The sequence below is a fragment of the Pseudorca crassidens genome, chromosome 7, assembly GCF_039906515.1.
Source record: "Pseudorca crassidens isolate mPseCra1 chromosome 7, mPseCra1.hap1, whole genome shotgun sequence".
Classification (NCBI taxonomy): Eukaryota; Metazoa; Chordata; class Mammalia; order Artiodactyla; family Delphinidae; genus Pseudorca; species Pseudorca crassidens.
This window is the reverse complement of record NC_090302.1, coordinates 102,155,144-102,172,550: the sequence shown is the minus strand read 5'-3', so window position 1 is coordinate 102,172,550 and position 17,407 is coordinate 102,155,144. Positions and strand designations below refer to the sequence as shown.

Here is a 17,407-nt window from a genome sequence, read left to right as displayed (position 1 = left end):
CAGAGGCGGGATAACAGTGAGAGGAACTGAGAAGAAGTAGCAAAACCAAACAATAAGATGTCATGAGAGCGAGGTTATTTGCACACAGTTACCAAGGAATTGAGACAGAAAGACTAGAGGCCTGTACCAAGCTAAACCAGGAGATCAACGTTCATAGGAACATATATGTCAGAGTGATTCTCCTGGACTCTTAGATATCATACCGCTGGTAGAATTTAAACCCATAGCAAATTGAATCCAACAGAGATTCTATTTTATTCAAACCTATTCTGTCCAGTGCTTATGCATTCTGAGAACATGTATCAGTAGAAGAGATGATTGGATGTGAAGCATATCCTAAAGAAAATGAAGGTAATAATGACAAAGTTTTTGTGTATATATTTTATAGTTTCAAACACAAGCAATATTCATTTTCCTTCTGTGACCAGAAGCTGAATTCCAGGTGTGAAAGAATATTCTAAGTTCCTGTGGGAAGATCTGATATTTATTTTGCCCACTGCTATATCCCCAGCACGTATGGCGGTACTTTAAGAAAGATTTATTGAATAAATTCATTCATGGAGAAGGCAGGGTATTTTATCTCAAAGCAGTAATAATACTTTACACCTTTGTTGTATGTTGTAGCATCGCGAAAGCTGTCTGCTTCTAGGAGGCCAGCATTATATCGATGCGTCTTTTTAACCCTTGCACACAACATGTTGTTAATAATAGTTGATCCTTACACACTCATTAAATAAATCGTCAATGTACAGTAAGGTTTTAATGTCTCTTTAACCTACTAGTTTCAACAATGACTGTAAAGTTTCAGTCAGTTGGAGCTACTAAGACTGGAAACCAGAGCAGCCAGGATGAGATACATGAGAGCACCGCAAATAAAAAATAAAAGTAGGCATACAAGAAGACTGGTGGCCGATGGGGCTGCATTCTGATGAATTTCAGGTACCCATAACATGTCATCCATCCCACAGTTGCTGTTAGTCTTCTGTTCATCAGGATCGTGCTTGAAGAGTGCATGTTCCTGTTCATCCTGATTTGTGGGGCTTAAAGGTTCAATGAAGTACTTTTGATCTCCCTGACTGAAGTAACCCCTGAAAAACACAAGAATCTAAGCTTCCTAAAAATATTCCAGTTCTGAGCACTAAAGACTTGTCGACTTCAAAAAATGACCAATGCCAAAGCATTCCAAGCTCATGGCAGTAAAATATGGTATAACATTATAGCTGAAGAGACGCTTAGAGATTACCTAAACTTATTTTCTCTATGAGGAAACTGGACTAGTTGGGGAGAAGTAACTACTGCAGTCATATAGCTAACCTGTGTCAGAACCGGTGCTAGAATGGAAAATTCCTGACTCTCAGTCAAGTGTCCTTCCGATTCTCATGCCTGGTCTGCTCTAAAGATACACCGACAATAAAAGAGACTTTGAAGTCTTATAGATAGAGTTAAAATTCTGAGTCTATCACTTATTATCCATGATACCATGGGAAAAAGACTTAAACTCACATAGCCTTAGTTCTCCACCTCTGAAATGGGAATAATAATATCTACCTAATAGTATAGTCGTAAAGATTGAAGGAGATAATACATAAGGCACATAATCAATGAATATTATCAATTTCTTCTCGATTCTCTCTGCTAAAGCCCTGAGCTAAGATTCATTTAACCATGAATTAGGGAGCGAGCACCCATTATTCATTAGACACTGGAGCAAGGGCAGAAGGTAAAAGGAAAAGAGTCGTGGTCTCTCATCTCATGGAGCTTATATTCAAATAAGGAAGATGGATGTGGATCGAATAATCACATTTGATCCACAAATATATACAATTATATGATGTATACGTACTACATGCAATTATGGCAGATAACTGCTAGGAAGAAAAAGTCTGAGAATATATAGCAGGGAGACTGGACTAAGCATACGTGGAAGTAGAAGAGTGGATTGGGGAAATAAGTTAGGTGACTTATTGCAATAGTCTGCCTAAAGGATCATGGCAGTTTGGACTAGGATGTGGCAGTAGAGAGAGAATGTAGTGAATAATCTCAGGGAATATTTAGAACATATAATCAATAGGGCTTGTTAAATGGATAGAAAATGCGTATTTGAAAGGCAAGAAGTCATCAAGGAATCTAGGTTTCTGTATTAGGTGGTTGGTTGACTATATCTTTTATTGAGATAGGAAGCACTGGAAAAACGCCACATGAGGGAGAATATCATTAGTTTGATTTGGAGTATATTAAGATTGAGATTTCCTTAAGATATCCAGATATGGAGAGAGATGGAGATATGGAAGAGGAAGTGAGATAATGAAGTCTGGGCATCAGAAGAGATATCTTACTGTAGACAAGTACAAGACAAGTCATTAACATCCCAAAAGAAATGGACGTCATAGGCATGGACTGGACACACTAGAGAGAGTTTAGAGTGAAGAGAGGTGTTCCCATTCCCTAAAGATTCTGACTGTAAAACTGGGACACAAAAACCTATATTTTGAAAACAAGCTAACAAACAAAGACAACTCTGCAAGCAATTCAGAGGTGTAATTTACAAACTACTACCAAGAAAAGCCATGTTTCCTTCAAATTTCAAAATTTTTGAGTCCTTAGAATTCATACTCAACTATAGTATAATTTATTATAGTTGAGATTCTTTAGGTAATTAACACACACACACACACCCATCATCACAGGTACAAACAAACCATTATGAAGCCTTACCTTAGACCCCTACATGTGCTGATACTAGCATCAGAAACTTTTTCATTAATGATGTGTCCTTGGTAATAACAGTCATCCTAGAGAAAAGGGAAAAGGGGTTTGACAAAGGAAAAGTGTGCATGTACTTTAGACCCGCTACTAAATTTGAATTTGAAATCTTGAAACAAGATCTATAATATTTTCAAATCATTTTATGCTGAACAACAAAAAAATTTTTTTTTAATTTCTTTTCTTTTTTTTTGGCTGCATCGGGTCTTAGTTGCAGCACGCAGGATCATCGTTGAGGCATGAAGGATCTTTCGTTGCGGCGTGCTGGCTTCTCTCTAGTTGTGGTGTGTGGGCTCTCTAGTTGAGGCATGCGAGCTCAGTAGTTGTGGTATGCAGGCTTAGTTGCCACACGGCATGTGGGATCTTAGTCCCCCAACCAGGGATCAAACCCTCATCCTCTGCATTGGAAGGTGGATTCTTTATCACTGGACCACCGGGGAAGTCTCCCTAAAAAAATTTTCTTTAAGCAGCCTTTTGTGGTTAAAATCTTTACTATTTAGCTAATGATCCCAAATGCTTAGGGGGCATTAACTAAACACTGTTGTAAATTTTGTTGTTGCCAAAGAAGGATAACAGGGATGAATACAGTTTGGGAAAAAAACAACTCCCAGGTATAAGTTTAAAACCTGAGCCCCCAAAACACCAGACATTCATTCTTTTCCTTGGCTAATTGCTCAGTAAATTTTCCTAACACTGATGAGCTCTTTCCAATGAATGGATTATTCAGTTTGTGCTGTTATTTCTTGATTTTTCCAAAGAGCGCCACCAGACTAACTAGATTAGTTTAACATCCCTGTATCCACTCGAAGCCAAATGCTCAGTCTTAGCACTTTTTCACATGGATGTACTTCAGTCAAATTCACCTTTCTACTTTGGCACAGGTGAGGTATTGGCCCACATAAACCTCTGTGCATTGCTATGGAAGAAAATGCTTGAAAAACTTCCTCAGAATAGATGGCAAGGATAAAACACTCCTCATACCACTTCATCCTGTCTTCTTCTCTGAATAAGAGTCCAGAGTGGAAATTATTTAGGGAAAACACAGAATTCTACAATTCTACCATTGAGGAAATAGTCTTGAGTTTGAGAGACTACATGATCCTGAGAGGTGATTGGCACTGAATAAGAACACCAGATACATTTAATTCTCTACTTTTCAAATGAAAATAAGTAGCCCTTTCTGCCCACTCTCCTATAAGGAGTCCTTAAAGTCTGGAAATGGTTACCATGGTGGTCAAGGAATACATTTGTTCTTGTCAAACTGTAAAAATGTTAGAGGATCTATTAAGAAATTACTACTGTTTCTGTTTTGTAAATAAGTTCATTTGTATCATTTTTTTTTTAGATTCCACATGTAAGTGGTATCATATGGTATTTGTCTTTCTCTGTCTGACTTACTTCACTTAGTATGATAATCTCTAGGTCCATCCATGTTGCTGCAAATGGGATTTTTTTCATTCTTTTTTATGACTGAGTAATATTCCATAGTATATAGGTACCACATCTTATATACACTACTATATATAAAATAAGATAATCAATCAACAAGGACCTACTGTATAGCATGGGGAACTCTACTCAGTATTCCATAATAAGCTATATGGGAAAAGAATCTGGAAAAGAACAGATATATATACATGTATAACTGAATCACTTTGCTGTACACCTGAAACTGACACAATATTGTAAATCAACTATACTCCAATATAAAATAAAAATTAAAGAAAAGAAATTACTACTGTGAAAAAAACATTGTTGCCATAACACCATTTCACTTTCACTAATTGGCAATGACACTGCTTCTGAGTGTGTGGGTCACACGCCAATTAGCAATGAATTTAGGATACTCTGTCTTACCATGATCTGTGGGCTCGTGGTAACCTCCTTTCCAGTGGAATTATAATATGTTTCCGTGTAGCCTGGTGCAAGGAGACCCCTGAGGGTGGGAGGAAAATGTCATGTTTACTCATGCTAATTGCAAAGTCCAGTGATCAAAGCTAGAGCTTTCCCTGGGTGTGGAGAAAAGTTTTACCTCTTAGCCCCTCAGGGCAAATCCAAGCGTGAAAGGGATGCTTAAACTGGAGAGAGTGGGAAGGGCAGGGACATTCCTGAGTAGTGTGGAACAATGTCTGTTTCCTCATCAGACTCTGCCTGTTTGAGGAGAGATTTGAGGAAGAAATAGAACTGAGTAGGGCAAAGTTGATAAAAATGACTGAAAAGAGCAATGTTCTTCCCCACAGCTAAGGATGACTGCCTTTTTCACCCAGTCCTTGTCAGTTACCAGTAACTGTTAACAGTTGCAGCAGTGGAAAGTGTATTGAAAATTGACTTGCACTTGGTAGTTTGGGCTCTTTCAGCATTCTCACTGAGCTTCCTAAAGTTCTTTCAATTATCCACCAGCAAATAGGAGTCTGAATATATTTTTAAAAGAGGCAGGGCAAGGAGAAAAGGAAGTAACTAATATGTATTCTATACCATCTCTATCCTGGCTGCTGGGATAGACCTATTACACATATCATTTAATCATTTCAACAATCCTACCAGATAAATATTACTCTCCTTATTTTTCAGATGAGATTAAACAGTTCAAGTGGCAAAGAATCCTATCCAGATTTGTCTGAATTCAAAGCCATACTATTTCCATTGTACCACACTGTTTCCAAACTCTCGACAGTTGTGGCTTTTTGCAAAAGGTGATAGTCTATTTGAGGGGAAAAAAAAAATCTCGTTGCCCTATACTGAACAATTGAGGGATTAAAAAAACTTGAAAGCATAGAATTAGGAAGAAACTACTTTGGATATAGTCTAGATATAGGATGATCAAGATCTGGGTGAGAGCTGAGGTAGTGAAATTTGAAAAAGAATGTTTAATTTCAATGAACTGAATGAAGAGAATGAAGGAATACAGGAAAATGTAATGTATGAGAAAATGGAGGGTTAGTGGTTGGCTGGGTAGAAACAGCATTGGTGTTGCAATCAGGGGACCCTGAGTCAGTTTTTACCACTGACTTGTTTTTTGGCCCTAGAGTTTACTTAACTTATGTATGTCTTGTTTTTCTGATGAAAATAGTTGCAAATTTTTTAAATATCTAATCTTTCAGTGTTAAAATAACAAAATGCAGTGGGGGAGACTTAAAAATCTATGTGCTGTTTCATAGAAGTTGATAAAATATACGTCTGCTCGCACCTCGTTCATTGTGTTTTATGACTTCAACTGGCAGAACACTAGTGAACTGTTACCTTACTCAGTGTCTCTGCTACTTCAGTACAAACAAATACTCGTGGAAGCCCTTGGGTCACTTGAGAGTAAAAGATGATTAGCCAAGGTTTGTGGGAGTCATAAGTAGTAACAGACTCAGTTATCACACTTGCCACATGCTAACTGGCTGTTGGTGAGGATAGTATCAGAAGTAAAGACTCTTACTTGTTTTTCTTCAAGTAAAGCACTGCGATTTTTCCATTAACTGTCATTTCATACTTCAATTCAGTTTCAAATTTTTCCTGCAAAAATGCACAAACACTTACTGGTGATTAAAAACATACACACACACAGATTCACTTGGCTATGTCCATCTGTCTCATCATCAGAGAGCAGTGCCTGCTTTTCTTTAACAGTGGTCTCTGTAATTCCAAATGTCTGCTTCTGCCTCTTTTAACAAGTCGAGCTGCCAACTGAATAGACAAGTTATCTGAGACCTTTATACAAACCCATCTATCCATCCAGGCAGCCTCACATTCTACAAAGAGGATGTGAGTGTGGGTTATATGCCAGGCACTGCTAAGTTCTGGAAACTGGCCTCTGAGCAGGAAAAATTGGTACTGACTGTCAGAAAGCTTATAATATTGTGGAAAGACAGACAATAGAAGTGAGTTATATGATAAGGGGTATGAATCTGGAAGCAGGGTAGGATGTCTCACGTCTTAAGGGCAGGGAAAGACTTTCCTGAGGAAGGAACATGTCAGCTGAGATATGAATTAGCCAGGTGACACAGGGTGGGGAAGTTATTTGAGAAGAAGTACTACTATGCACACAGACCCAAAGACCCGCAAGCCTCTCAACTGATGATTTGGTCTAGAGGTCTTCTCACTGCTACATGGAGGGCAGAAGATGGGCAAAATAACATGAATCTGTACCCTAAGGCAGGAAGAAGTCATCAGGAAGAAAACATAGTCTCGGGTGTTCAGAAAGAGAAGAAAATGTCACTTCTAGTAAACTGTGTGGAAAAGGAGAACTATTTTAAGTTTAGATTTATATATACAGGAGGAGATAGAGAGGTCTATACAGAAGAATTTTAAAGAAGATGTTATCAGGTACTGAATTCTGACTTTGTCCTATAAAACAGGGTTATTAGCCATGGTGACATGTAATATCTACCAATTCACTGGGAAGTACTAGGACATTGTTGTTATTAAAGAGATCCAATGTGGCAGAGCAAACGTGATAAAGCACCAGTTATTATGGACTCAGTGACGCTTCCACTGCTGTGTTACACCTAAGGTCAAGCTTTCTTGTCTCCTCCCTCTCCTGAAGGAGAGAGAAAAGGACCTGACCTCATCCAGGGACAATAGAAAGTTAGAGCCAAATGAGAAGGAAATCCAAATAAGAGGGGATATATGTATACATATAGCTGATTCATTTCGCTGTGCAGTATAAACACAATATTATAAAGCAACTATACTCCAATAAAAATTTTTAAAAATAAAATTGTTGATAAAAAAGAAAGGGGCTTCCATGGTGGTGCAGTGGTTGAGAGTCCGCCTGCCGATGCAGGGGACACGGGTTCGTGCCCCAGTCCGGGAAGATCCCACATGCCGCAGAGCGGCTGGGCCCGTGAGCCATGGCCGCTGAGCCTGCGTGTCCGGAGCCTGTGCTCCGCAACGGGAGAGGCCACAACAGTGAGAGGCCCGCGTACGGCAAAAAAAAAAAAAAAAAAAAAAAAAAAAGTTAGAGCCATCTGGTCAGAGTATTGTGCAGGGATTTGCCATCTCCAAGGTCAGTTATTTCAGCTAAAATTTCCTTTAAATTTTCAGTTATTGAAGTGTGTCTCTGGTGTCAAAAATCTCAGACTATAAATATCCTACGCTGTGGGTCTAGAGGAGGGGAAGCTGCTCTAATTGAGTTCACTTTCATGAATAACAGGAGCTGGAAAAAAGCCTGAGGGTTGAAAACAAACGTCATGGAGAATTGTTGTCACCACTTCTTGTTCAGGCTTAAGAAAGGCCAGATAAAATGAAAATATTAGGAGGATACCAGATATGACCGTCCATACAGAAGAGCCTTCCAGATATCTGTTTTCTGTCAGCAATGGATTTTAGTAGATTTTCAGATAAAATATTATTTGGAGGTTGTTTCAGAAAAGATAATTGGGTAATGGGAGTTTTAGCCAATACTATCATAGAGGGTACGGATGAAAGAAAACAGCAAAGGAGAAAACCAGAGACTATACGAAAGAGGGTGCACTGGGTAATGTGATCTGAAGACTGCAAGAACAGTGACCACCTTTGGAATGTAAGTTTCAACATCAGGGACCTTGACTGAGAATGTGTTGACTATACATCTATGCAGGTTTATAGGAAATGTATTCCACTTACACTCATTCATTTGTCTATTTGTTTACTTACTCATTTGCTCACTTATTCAACAAACGCCTATTCAGGTCTCCTTATGCCATGTATGTAAAATACAGTCAAGAATACAATCATGAATCAAATCTTTAAGATTCTGTCTTGGCTGTTAGTGCCTCCTCCAGAAAATGTTTCAGAGGATTACTTCATTCTAGCTCAAATCTTAAATAATGTGGCCAGGTGTGAGGAAGTCAGAAAGATGGGCCATGCTCTTGGCATACCTGACAGGTAATGTTGGTGCCTTAATTCTCTGGTCCAGCAGAGGGCACAGTGGTGTAACAGTAAGTACAAGAGTCCTCCTCTTCACTGCCTTGAGAAGTGATCAATCCAGACTGAGATCTGTGTAGATACAGGGATCCCCTCTGTCCCATGCACTCTAAATTCTAAATGTTTCACGTAATTGCTAATCAATTATTTGCACAAGGAAGACCAAGAGTCTCAACACAGAAACCACAAAGTTAATTTCTAGCAACTTGGCTTTCACCTCAAAATATTCAGTGGAAAATGTAGTTGGCATTTTTAAGAGACTGCCAGAAAGCATTTGAAGAAAGCCATATTGACAGGGAATCCAATGCATATGGGTCCTATATAAATTTAGCAGAAACATTTTGTTGAGAGACAATTATTTTGGGAAACAGAGTCTACTCTGGGTTCTGTTGCTATACATGTGTTTGCTTTAGAAAAAATAATTTGTGAGGAACTTTGTCCAGTTGGGGAATATGAGCTTCCAGTGAGTTTCATCTTACAATAGGTAGATGTAGAAGCTGTCATTTATGTCTCATTTATTTGTATTTTCCTGGCTCCCAGCAGAAGACTTCCAGGTGTAGGTAATTAGAAAATTGCTGTGGAATGAATCATCATGTTTTAGCTTTCCTCTTCTGACTGAGAATGTGTGTTTTGTCAAGTGGTAAGAATTCTACAAACTTTAATAGCCGACTCTTGAAAAAACAGAGGTAAATTTTATGTTCAATTACAGGAATTAATCCTAATTTACTACACATATATGCATTTATTCACCCACAATATTTTATTTTTTACTTCAATTTTAGTGTTCACGGTTTTGTTTGTATGTGTGTATGTATAGATGATAGAGATATATAAAGAGATAGATAAAAGAAGTTGCATCAAATTCTTTAGAAGTAACAGAATAAGTTATAAATTACCATAAATAAAGTTCACCCTCTGTGTGACCTTGGACAGTTAGTTTATCTCAACTGCCAGAACTTTAAAATCAAAATAAAGCTAATAATAGAATGTTGGGTTATCGTGAAGATTAATAAAGGTAAGACAGGTTAAAAAACACAAATGTGTGTATGTATATATATCTACATATTAAATATAGTTATATATATGCGTATGTGTGTGTGTGTGTGTGTGCGTGTATTCAAAATTCTTTATTAAATCAAAAGCTGTACCTGTTGACCTGGATCCTTGACCTCTCTTTTATGCAGTGGATGAAGTCTTCTGGGATAAACCACTTCATAGTTTTTCACTCCAGGGAGTTCTTTTATAGAATTTACTGAGCCAAAAAAAAAAAAAAAGTTAGAGAAGATTCAGCTAAGCAGAACTAACATATGCTGTTCGGTAGTGGTCATGTTGATTGCGTTTCTGATGAATGATGCCACACGCAGGGGCTTTAACTGAGTTATGTGAGAGAGTTATAAGAGTGCAGACACCAGAAAAGATCAACAAAATCAGAAGCCCACTCTTCCTCTCAGATCTTTAATCTATATCTTCAGATATTTTCCCACTGAAAGTTTACCGGTGTTTCTCAGCTTAGTGAAGATATTTAATATCTTCACTAAGATAAAAGATAATTCAAAGATAAAAATAATTCAAAAACACTTAGTGAAGATATTTCTTCACTAAGAATTTTCCCGCTTCTCTTTACCACTTTGTGTCCCCTAGGGGAAGGTAGCAAACAGTTCAGGCAAAAGCCAGGACAGGAGAACAGAAGCCAAAGTAATCCTCTAAGAACCTAATCAGTATCAGAATAATCAAACTGAAGCACTCTGAAACTACACAGTGTCATAAAAATGAAATAACTAATGGATGCCATTTCAGATTCTAATATATTTTTCTTGGGTTTTCCAACAGCAATATTTTACAGTAATGACAGAAACGAAATCAGTAAGAAAAGGCTCCAATATCAGCTCCATAGAATGGGCTGACTTTTGCAGTACAGACATACCTTCATTTTTGAATACAAAACATGAAAAATATGAAACCTGGAGAAGCAGACAATTAGAACACTAGGACTGGCCTGGAAGGAAAACTTCTGAACCTGCAGTTATATTGAAAGAGAATTGGAAAGATTCAACCTACTACTGGCATCTTGAATTCTCATTTCAATGTTGTTTCTAGAAGTTATTTTTTTTAGAGAAATTCAGTTTTCCCAAAGCTGATGCTGAATTTTCTATTTTCTTTTTTATTTGCCCACATGGTCCAGTCCCTGCTCTGTATAAAGAAGTGCCTGAGGAAATGTCAACAGACCAGCTCTTTAGAGGTTAAGGGGCTGCAGATCCACAGAGAATGTAGGTACAAGGGAACAGGGGTCCACAGGATGGCCCCAACCCAGCAGTTTCCTAACTAGAACTGGAAAGGCTTTAAATGACTAGAGGGTAATTCTAGCTCATTAAAATAGGCAAACCTAAATTCTATGATAACATAAATTTATGTGATGGGGTTGATCTTTTAGCAAATAAAACAGTATTTTTCATTAGTCACTTTGCATGAATGTACACTTATCCCAGTGATGTTCCAGAGAATAAATGCTTATTTTTTCAAAGTTTCTTCAGAAACTAAAGTAGAAACTTTTCAAGATTCCTAGTGATGTCAATTTTCTTTTATCATTTTAGGATGGCTTTCATTCTTCTGACCATTCAAGAGCCATTTGCATATCTAACTTTGAAGAATAGAAAAAGTGATTAAATTTGCTAAAAGCTCACTGGGTCAAAAATGGAGTGTTAAAGAGATGAAATGGCATTTCTTTCACTGGCTCAAGATTTACTGTTAAAAATAATTCAGAAACACTTAAAGCCGTGGCGTCAACACTAGACTACATTAACTTTGGGTTTAGTTTGGGTTTTTTAATTGTGAAAAGAGGGGGCAGATTAAATGATCTTGAAGAACAGTTCAAGTAGTCTACAACTTTATGCAAATAAATACAGAATCTCCAATGATCTCTTTGAATAGGTGACGGTCATTTCAATAATGTTCTAATCAGAGCCTTGTGATAACATGTCTCATTACATAGTCACACTTCAAGAATTACATCACAAGTTCCCTCAGTCACTTACTTCTTGCTGTTATAGAGCTAATCACTGGGCATCTTTTATTTCTATTTAATTAATTTTTGGTAGAGGAAAATAATAATGTTAGTTTTAAAACAATAAGCGAGGTTCAAAAGCCTAAAGGAACAGTAAATCAGTCATTTTCTTTCCATCGAGTGAAAATTTTCCTAATTATCATAATTATTTCAAAATAATAAGATGCCAAGAGTAAGAAAATTACTCTTGCCAGAAATTAACTGATGGTAGCAATTCCGTACAGTCTCCTGTTACTCTCTAAGTACACCATAAGGCACCCACATGCTGTCTGGTGGACTGTGTTCAATCAGTGCAATTAGTCCCATTAATATGGAGCTCATGAAGCCATATATTCACCAACATTGCAACCAGAGTAACTCTTCTAAAAATGCTGTATGAAACACACATTATTCTGATGGGAAATATTAGTCTAAGCTGCCCTCAGTTCATAAAATAATAACTACCCAACTAATTCTTTTTATAAAAGCAGAAAGGGATAACACTCACATGCTGCCCTTCAGAAGTGGTGAGAAGGGGACAGGCCAATCCAACCAACACAAGTTTTCTCTGATATACACATTGGTCTCCATGCCTCTAGTTAGTATCTAAATGCTAATGTTTCCCAACTGACTATGAAATATGGAGTCTAAGCATGTAAATCAGTGGAGAAATTTCTTTCCAACTCTTTGTTTGATGGCCAAGCACTTCCAAATGGCAACCAAAACAAATCAATGAATAAACTAAACCAGGATATTTTTTAAAACGCCTCCAGCAACCTCTCACTTTCTTCAGTGTGAAGTGAACAGATTTCCAGCTTTTCACATTCTTACAACAGGGTACATTCTCTAAAGAAAACAGATAGAATTTCCCTTAATGGCCTTCTTTTTCTGAAACCAAGAAGGCCCTGAAAGAATGAGATTTGAGATACAACAAATTATACAGCAGTTAAAGAGAGGCAACAGACCTAAGTGTTGTTTGGCTCATCATCCTAAGGTGTGATGCTGCCGTCTCCTCCCAGCTGTATAACAGCACACTAATCATTTTAAGGCCTGTGGAACAAACACAACTAACTATCATCCAGGGATTACACAAATCTGAGATGAAACACAATATGTTTCTACTAATTCACTTTAATACTTGCTTTTCTCTCTCCCACAGAACTCACAGGATGGATTAGTTTTGACGAGCAAAACCGGATCAAGAAAAAGAAAACTGTTATTTGGCTTTGGGTTAGATCATTATTTTCACTGTTTATTAGTTTTAGAAAAGTGAAATCTTTGCGGGGGGGTACTTCTAAACACTTTTTATTTGGCAATAATTTCAAATGTATACAAGAATTGCAAGAATAGGAATAGTACAAATAACGTCTTTATATCCTTCACCCAGATTTACCTAATTCACAGATTTACCCTACACGTTCATGTAGTGACAAAGTATTCTTGTAAGCCATCAATATTTTGAGGCTGTTGTCACTGAGATTTTGAATATTCTCAGTCTCACATATATACATATGTGTATATACACATACATATGTATATACATATACATACACATACACACAATGTTTTCTAACCATTTGAGGATGAGTTACACTACATACATCATGGTTCTTTACCCCTACAAACTTGAGTATTTCCTAAGTACAAGAATATTCTCTTACACAGCCATAGCACAGCTCTCAAATTTAAGAAATTTAACACTGAGCCAGTACTTTTATCTAATCTACCATCAGTATTCCAGTTTTGTCAATTGACCAAATAATATCCTTTACAGCATTTTCCCCATTCCAGTGCAGAATCCACTCTAGGGTCAGGTATTTTATCTAGTTTTCATGTTTGTGGCCTCTCCCGTTGCGGAGCACAGGCTCCGGACGCGCAGGCTCAGCGGCCATGGCTCACGGGCCCAGCCGCTCCGCAGCATGTGGGATCTTCCCGGACCGGGGCACGAACCCGCGTCCCCTGCATCGGCAGGTGGACTCTCAACCACTGCGCCACCAGGGAAGCCCTCTTTACTCTCTTTTAATCTGGAACCTTCTCACCTTCCTTCCACCCTCCCTTCATCCTTCCTTCCAACCGTTTTCTTTCTTTCTCTTTCTTCCTTCCTCTATCTCTCCTTCTCTCTCTGCCTCCCTCCCTCTGTCTTTAGAAAAGTTAAATCTTGTTGACAAGATTAATATACTAGACATTAGTCTGGATGGCTACTTTATTTTTTAATGTGTTTGGAGCCATTTTAGAGTTTAGCCCCTTTGTACATAATACTGATATTTCCATTTTTCTTCAAATCTTTTCAAAACTGTTGAAAGCAATGTCTTTTCAAACTAAACACATGATGTGAAGCCCTGAATCAGGGTTTATGCAATGACATGGACTTAAGTTCTGGGATTCACTGTACCCCATCAAGCTACCCCATCAAACTATCTGGTGATTTTAAACTTCATGCAGTAAAAGTGAGTACAAACACTACAGGAAAAAAGACATCCTAATTATGTCTATCACTTTGGCTCTAAAGATCAAATTACGTATACTCTTTGGGGTCTTCCAGTCGACTTATGAAGATAGGAAGAAATGGCAATTTGAAATAAAATAATTTCAAAAAGTACTGTACCCCCTGGATATTCTGCTGAAGTAAAGAAATTTTTCCTTACTTCTTCACCCCCAAGCACCTGTCACATTCTTTAAATTTTTTTCCCTTTCCTACAATGAAATCTTATAAGTTATTTTTCTCAGGGGATTGTAAAGCTCATTACAAACAGTTGGCCTGATTTGACCTCATGTTTTAATTTCGCATATGTAAGAACTGGGCAGGACTCATGGTTGGAGGGGCACATACTTATTCTCTGGATGATGGGGGCAGAGAAACAAAAAAAGGAGGAGATGGGAAAATGGAAATTGCTTTACGTCTTACATTTCAGTGGGTATTTCATTTCAGGGTTATTTCAGGGACCATGGAGACATTCTTTTTTTTTTTTTTTGGCTGCGTTGGGTCTTGGTTGCTGTACACGGGCTTTCTCTAGTTGTGGTGAGCAGGGGCTACTCTTCATTGTGGTGCATGGCCTTCTTATTGCCGTGGCTTCTCTTGTTGCGGGGCACGGGCTCTAGGCTCGTGGGCTTCAGTAGCGGCACACCGGCTCAGTAGTTGTGGCTCACAGGCTTAGTTGCTCTGCGGCATGTGGGATCTACCGGACCAGGGCTCGAACCTGTGTCCCCTGAATTGGCAGGCGGATTCACGGAGACATTCTTGAAAATACACAATGGAAAATAAAAAAGAGGGGGCAGCTTTCTGTTCATCCCCCCATCCTCACAAAAGCCACTTCAGAACCTCTGTCCCCTTCTCACCAAGTATTCAGAGATGTCACACTTTGAGACATGACCTCTAAAAATGTTTTGTCTCTTGGGGCAAATGATGTGAATGCAAAGACAGAAGAACAGAATCAATTGGTACGCCCAAATTCACCGAAAAGGCTATAATGTGGGTGGACCGCACTGGTAGCTATGTTATTCTGTTAACAGATCCTGCTTGATCTTTATGCTGTTGGGTAAGGCTAGTACACAAACAATTCTTACGTTTCAACCAAGCAAAGTGTCCCAGAGAGTGTTCAGTGATCCTACTTTTGGAGAATGTAGGGAAAGAAGATTTCTATTAACTTTGACTCAAAAAATAGGAATTTTAAGTCAATAATTTAAATTCCTAGCACAGTTCTATACCAAAAGATGTTAAGTTAAAACTTTCCCAAGTCTGAAAAACAAATCAGGAACCAGCGTAAAAGGAAAGTCGCTTTTAGTGACAAAGTACTGTGTGGGCAAAAGGGGTAGGAGAATATTTCCCTACCTAACCCCATCCTTCTTGTTGATAATGTGTTCCCATTTCTAGGTCCCGGCAAACATTCTAAAGCCCAGGAAAAGGTTTACCAGGGAAGGAGTCTCACGCACTGAAGCTAACGTGCTGAATTTCAATAAGCTCTCGAAGTAGAAATAAACAAAGGAAATGTGTTAGCCAATCTAATTTAGCCAAAATCTAACTGGAGAATTCATCAGAGATGGAGAGATATGCTAGATATAATTGATTATTAGGAAGGAATATTACTCTACTTTTGAATTCTTAAACTAAAAATTGCTGCTCACCATCTGGCACTACAAGAATGAAGTCACTTGGGGCTTCCCTGGTGGCGCAGTGGTTGGGAGTCCGCCTGCCGATGCAGGGGACACGGGTTCATGCCCCGGTCCGGGAAGATCCCACATGCCGTGGAGCGTCTGGGCCCGTGAGCCATGGCCACTGAGCCTGCGTGTCCGGAGCCGCGTACGCCAAAAAAAAAAAAAAAAAAAAAAATGAAGTCACTAGCCACTGCAGTAGTTGACCTTCAATACACAGCCTGAAACAGGAGTTCAGGGCCGGCAAAGATCAGAAATGAGGCACTCTGTACTCTGGGATAAACTGGCAGAACAGACCTTCAGATAATTAGATACTTTTAGGAGAAGATGTTATGAACCCAATTTCTTGCATTTTCTCATATCTAGAAAAGCTCTAAAATTATTAATGGAGACATCCGCTCACCGTGACTAGCAGCAACCTCCTGCCAAAATGTACGCTTGAGTCCATGGACCGCCTTCACCAAAACACATAATACTGATCTCCCTGCCCTACTTCTTCCTCACAGTTCCTCACAGTTATCTGAGAAGTTGTCTCCCAGGCTATAGTCCTCATTTTGTCCCAAATAAAACTTCACTCACAACTCTCACATTGTGCTTTCTTTTTTTTCAGTCGACAAATGTTTGATCTAACCAGCAAAATGGAAGTGAATGATCAACATAAGTTCAACGGCAACATTGTTTTGATCAAGTAATATCACAGTGCTTTATAAACATGAAATGGGTCCACTACTTATTTCTAATTCATCATATTTATCATCAGCAATAATGAAAGGACTAAATATAAAAATGTGATTGAAAGGAATAGGACGCATCGAACTGGCCCCAATAATAATAACAGATACTTTCTGAAGCCTTCTGTACCACAATAACCAGTCAAACCTGCCTCATCTTAACTGCTCTAAAAACTGACAAGGTTGATCTGGGTGCATTCCATTCTTTGATGCAAAGATCACAGTCACTGTTTAAATGATGCTGAATGAAATGTCCCCTCTGATTTCTAAGTGTTCTCAGATCAGACGTGTAAATATTGATTCAAGAAGTCTGCTTGCCTCTCCTTTACACTGAGTGTTTAAATCAGTCAGCGCCCCCCAAAACAACAAATTAAACCAGCTCAACTGGTTAGTAAAATTGGTTAAAAAAAAAAATACTGGGAGAAGATGAAAAGCAAGCAGTTCCCTGGGTATTTAACAGAACCTGAACAGGAGTTAAACACCTACCTGGAAGTGGAGAAAGGAGGAGAGTGGCTGTCAAAAGAAGCCCTGGCCACATGCTGGGTGATCCCAGGAGCCTGGTGTCTGTCCTTCTGTCTCAAACAGACGTGCACTGGGTCTGTCCCTTCCTCTCAAGTGAGACAGAATGAAACCTCAGGGTTCATTGTTGTCTCTGCTTCAGCAAGTGTTTACTAGAGGTGTTGCACAACCTCAGGGCTCTGGTCCTGTGACAGTGGCACAGCAGGCGGAAGTTCTGGCCGCAGTCTGGCTCTAAGATCCCTTGATCCCACGCTGTTGTTTCTCTTTCTTTCTTCCCCATATTCCCCACTCAGAAGTAGTACATTTCCAGGAA

The 17,407-nt window shown here is 38.7% G+C and overlaps 1 protein-coding gene across 1 annotated transcript in view; it reads right to left on the bottom strand.

The window, feature by feature from the left end:
• The window catches only part of ADAM28 (ADAM metallopeptidase domain 28), a 61,364-nt gene extending 44,183 nt beyond the window's left edge, over nucleotides 1–17,181 (bottom strand). The window contains exons 1-6 of the mRNA XM_067745175.1: nucleotides 17,062–17,181; nucleotides 9,804–9,907; nucleotides 6,188–6,264; nucleotides 4,621–4,699; nucleotides 2,716–2,792; nucleotides 896–1,088 (exon numbers count right to left, since the gene is read on the bottom strand). Coding sequence (XP_067601276.1) covers nucleotides 896–1,088; nucleotides 2,716–2,792; nucleotides 4,621–4,699; nucleotides 6,188–6,264; nucleotides 9,804–9,907; nucleotides 17,062–17,113 — 582 coding nt within the window. The 5' untranslated portion in view covers nucleotides 17,114–17,181. The remainder of the gene's footprint in view (nucleotides 1–895; nucleotides 1,089–2,715; nucleotides 2,793–4,620; nucleotides 4,700–6,187; nucleotides 6,265–9,803; nucleotides 9,908–17,061) is intronic.
• Nucleotides 17,182–17,407: the final 226 nt, after the last annotated feature.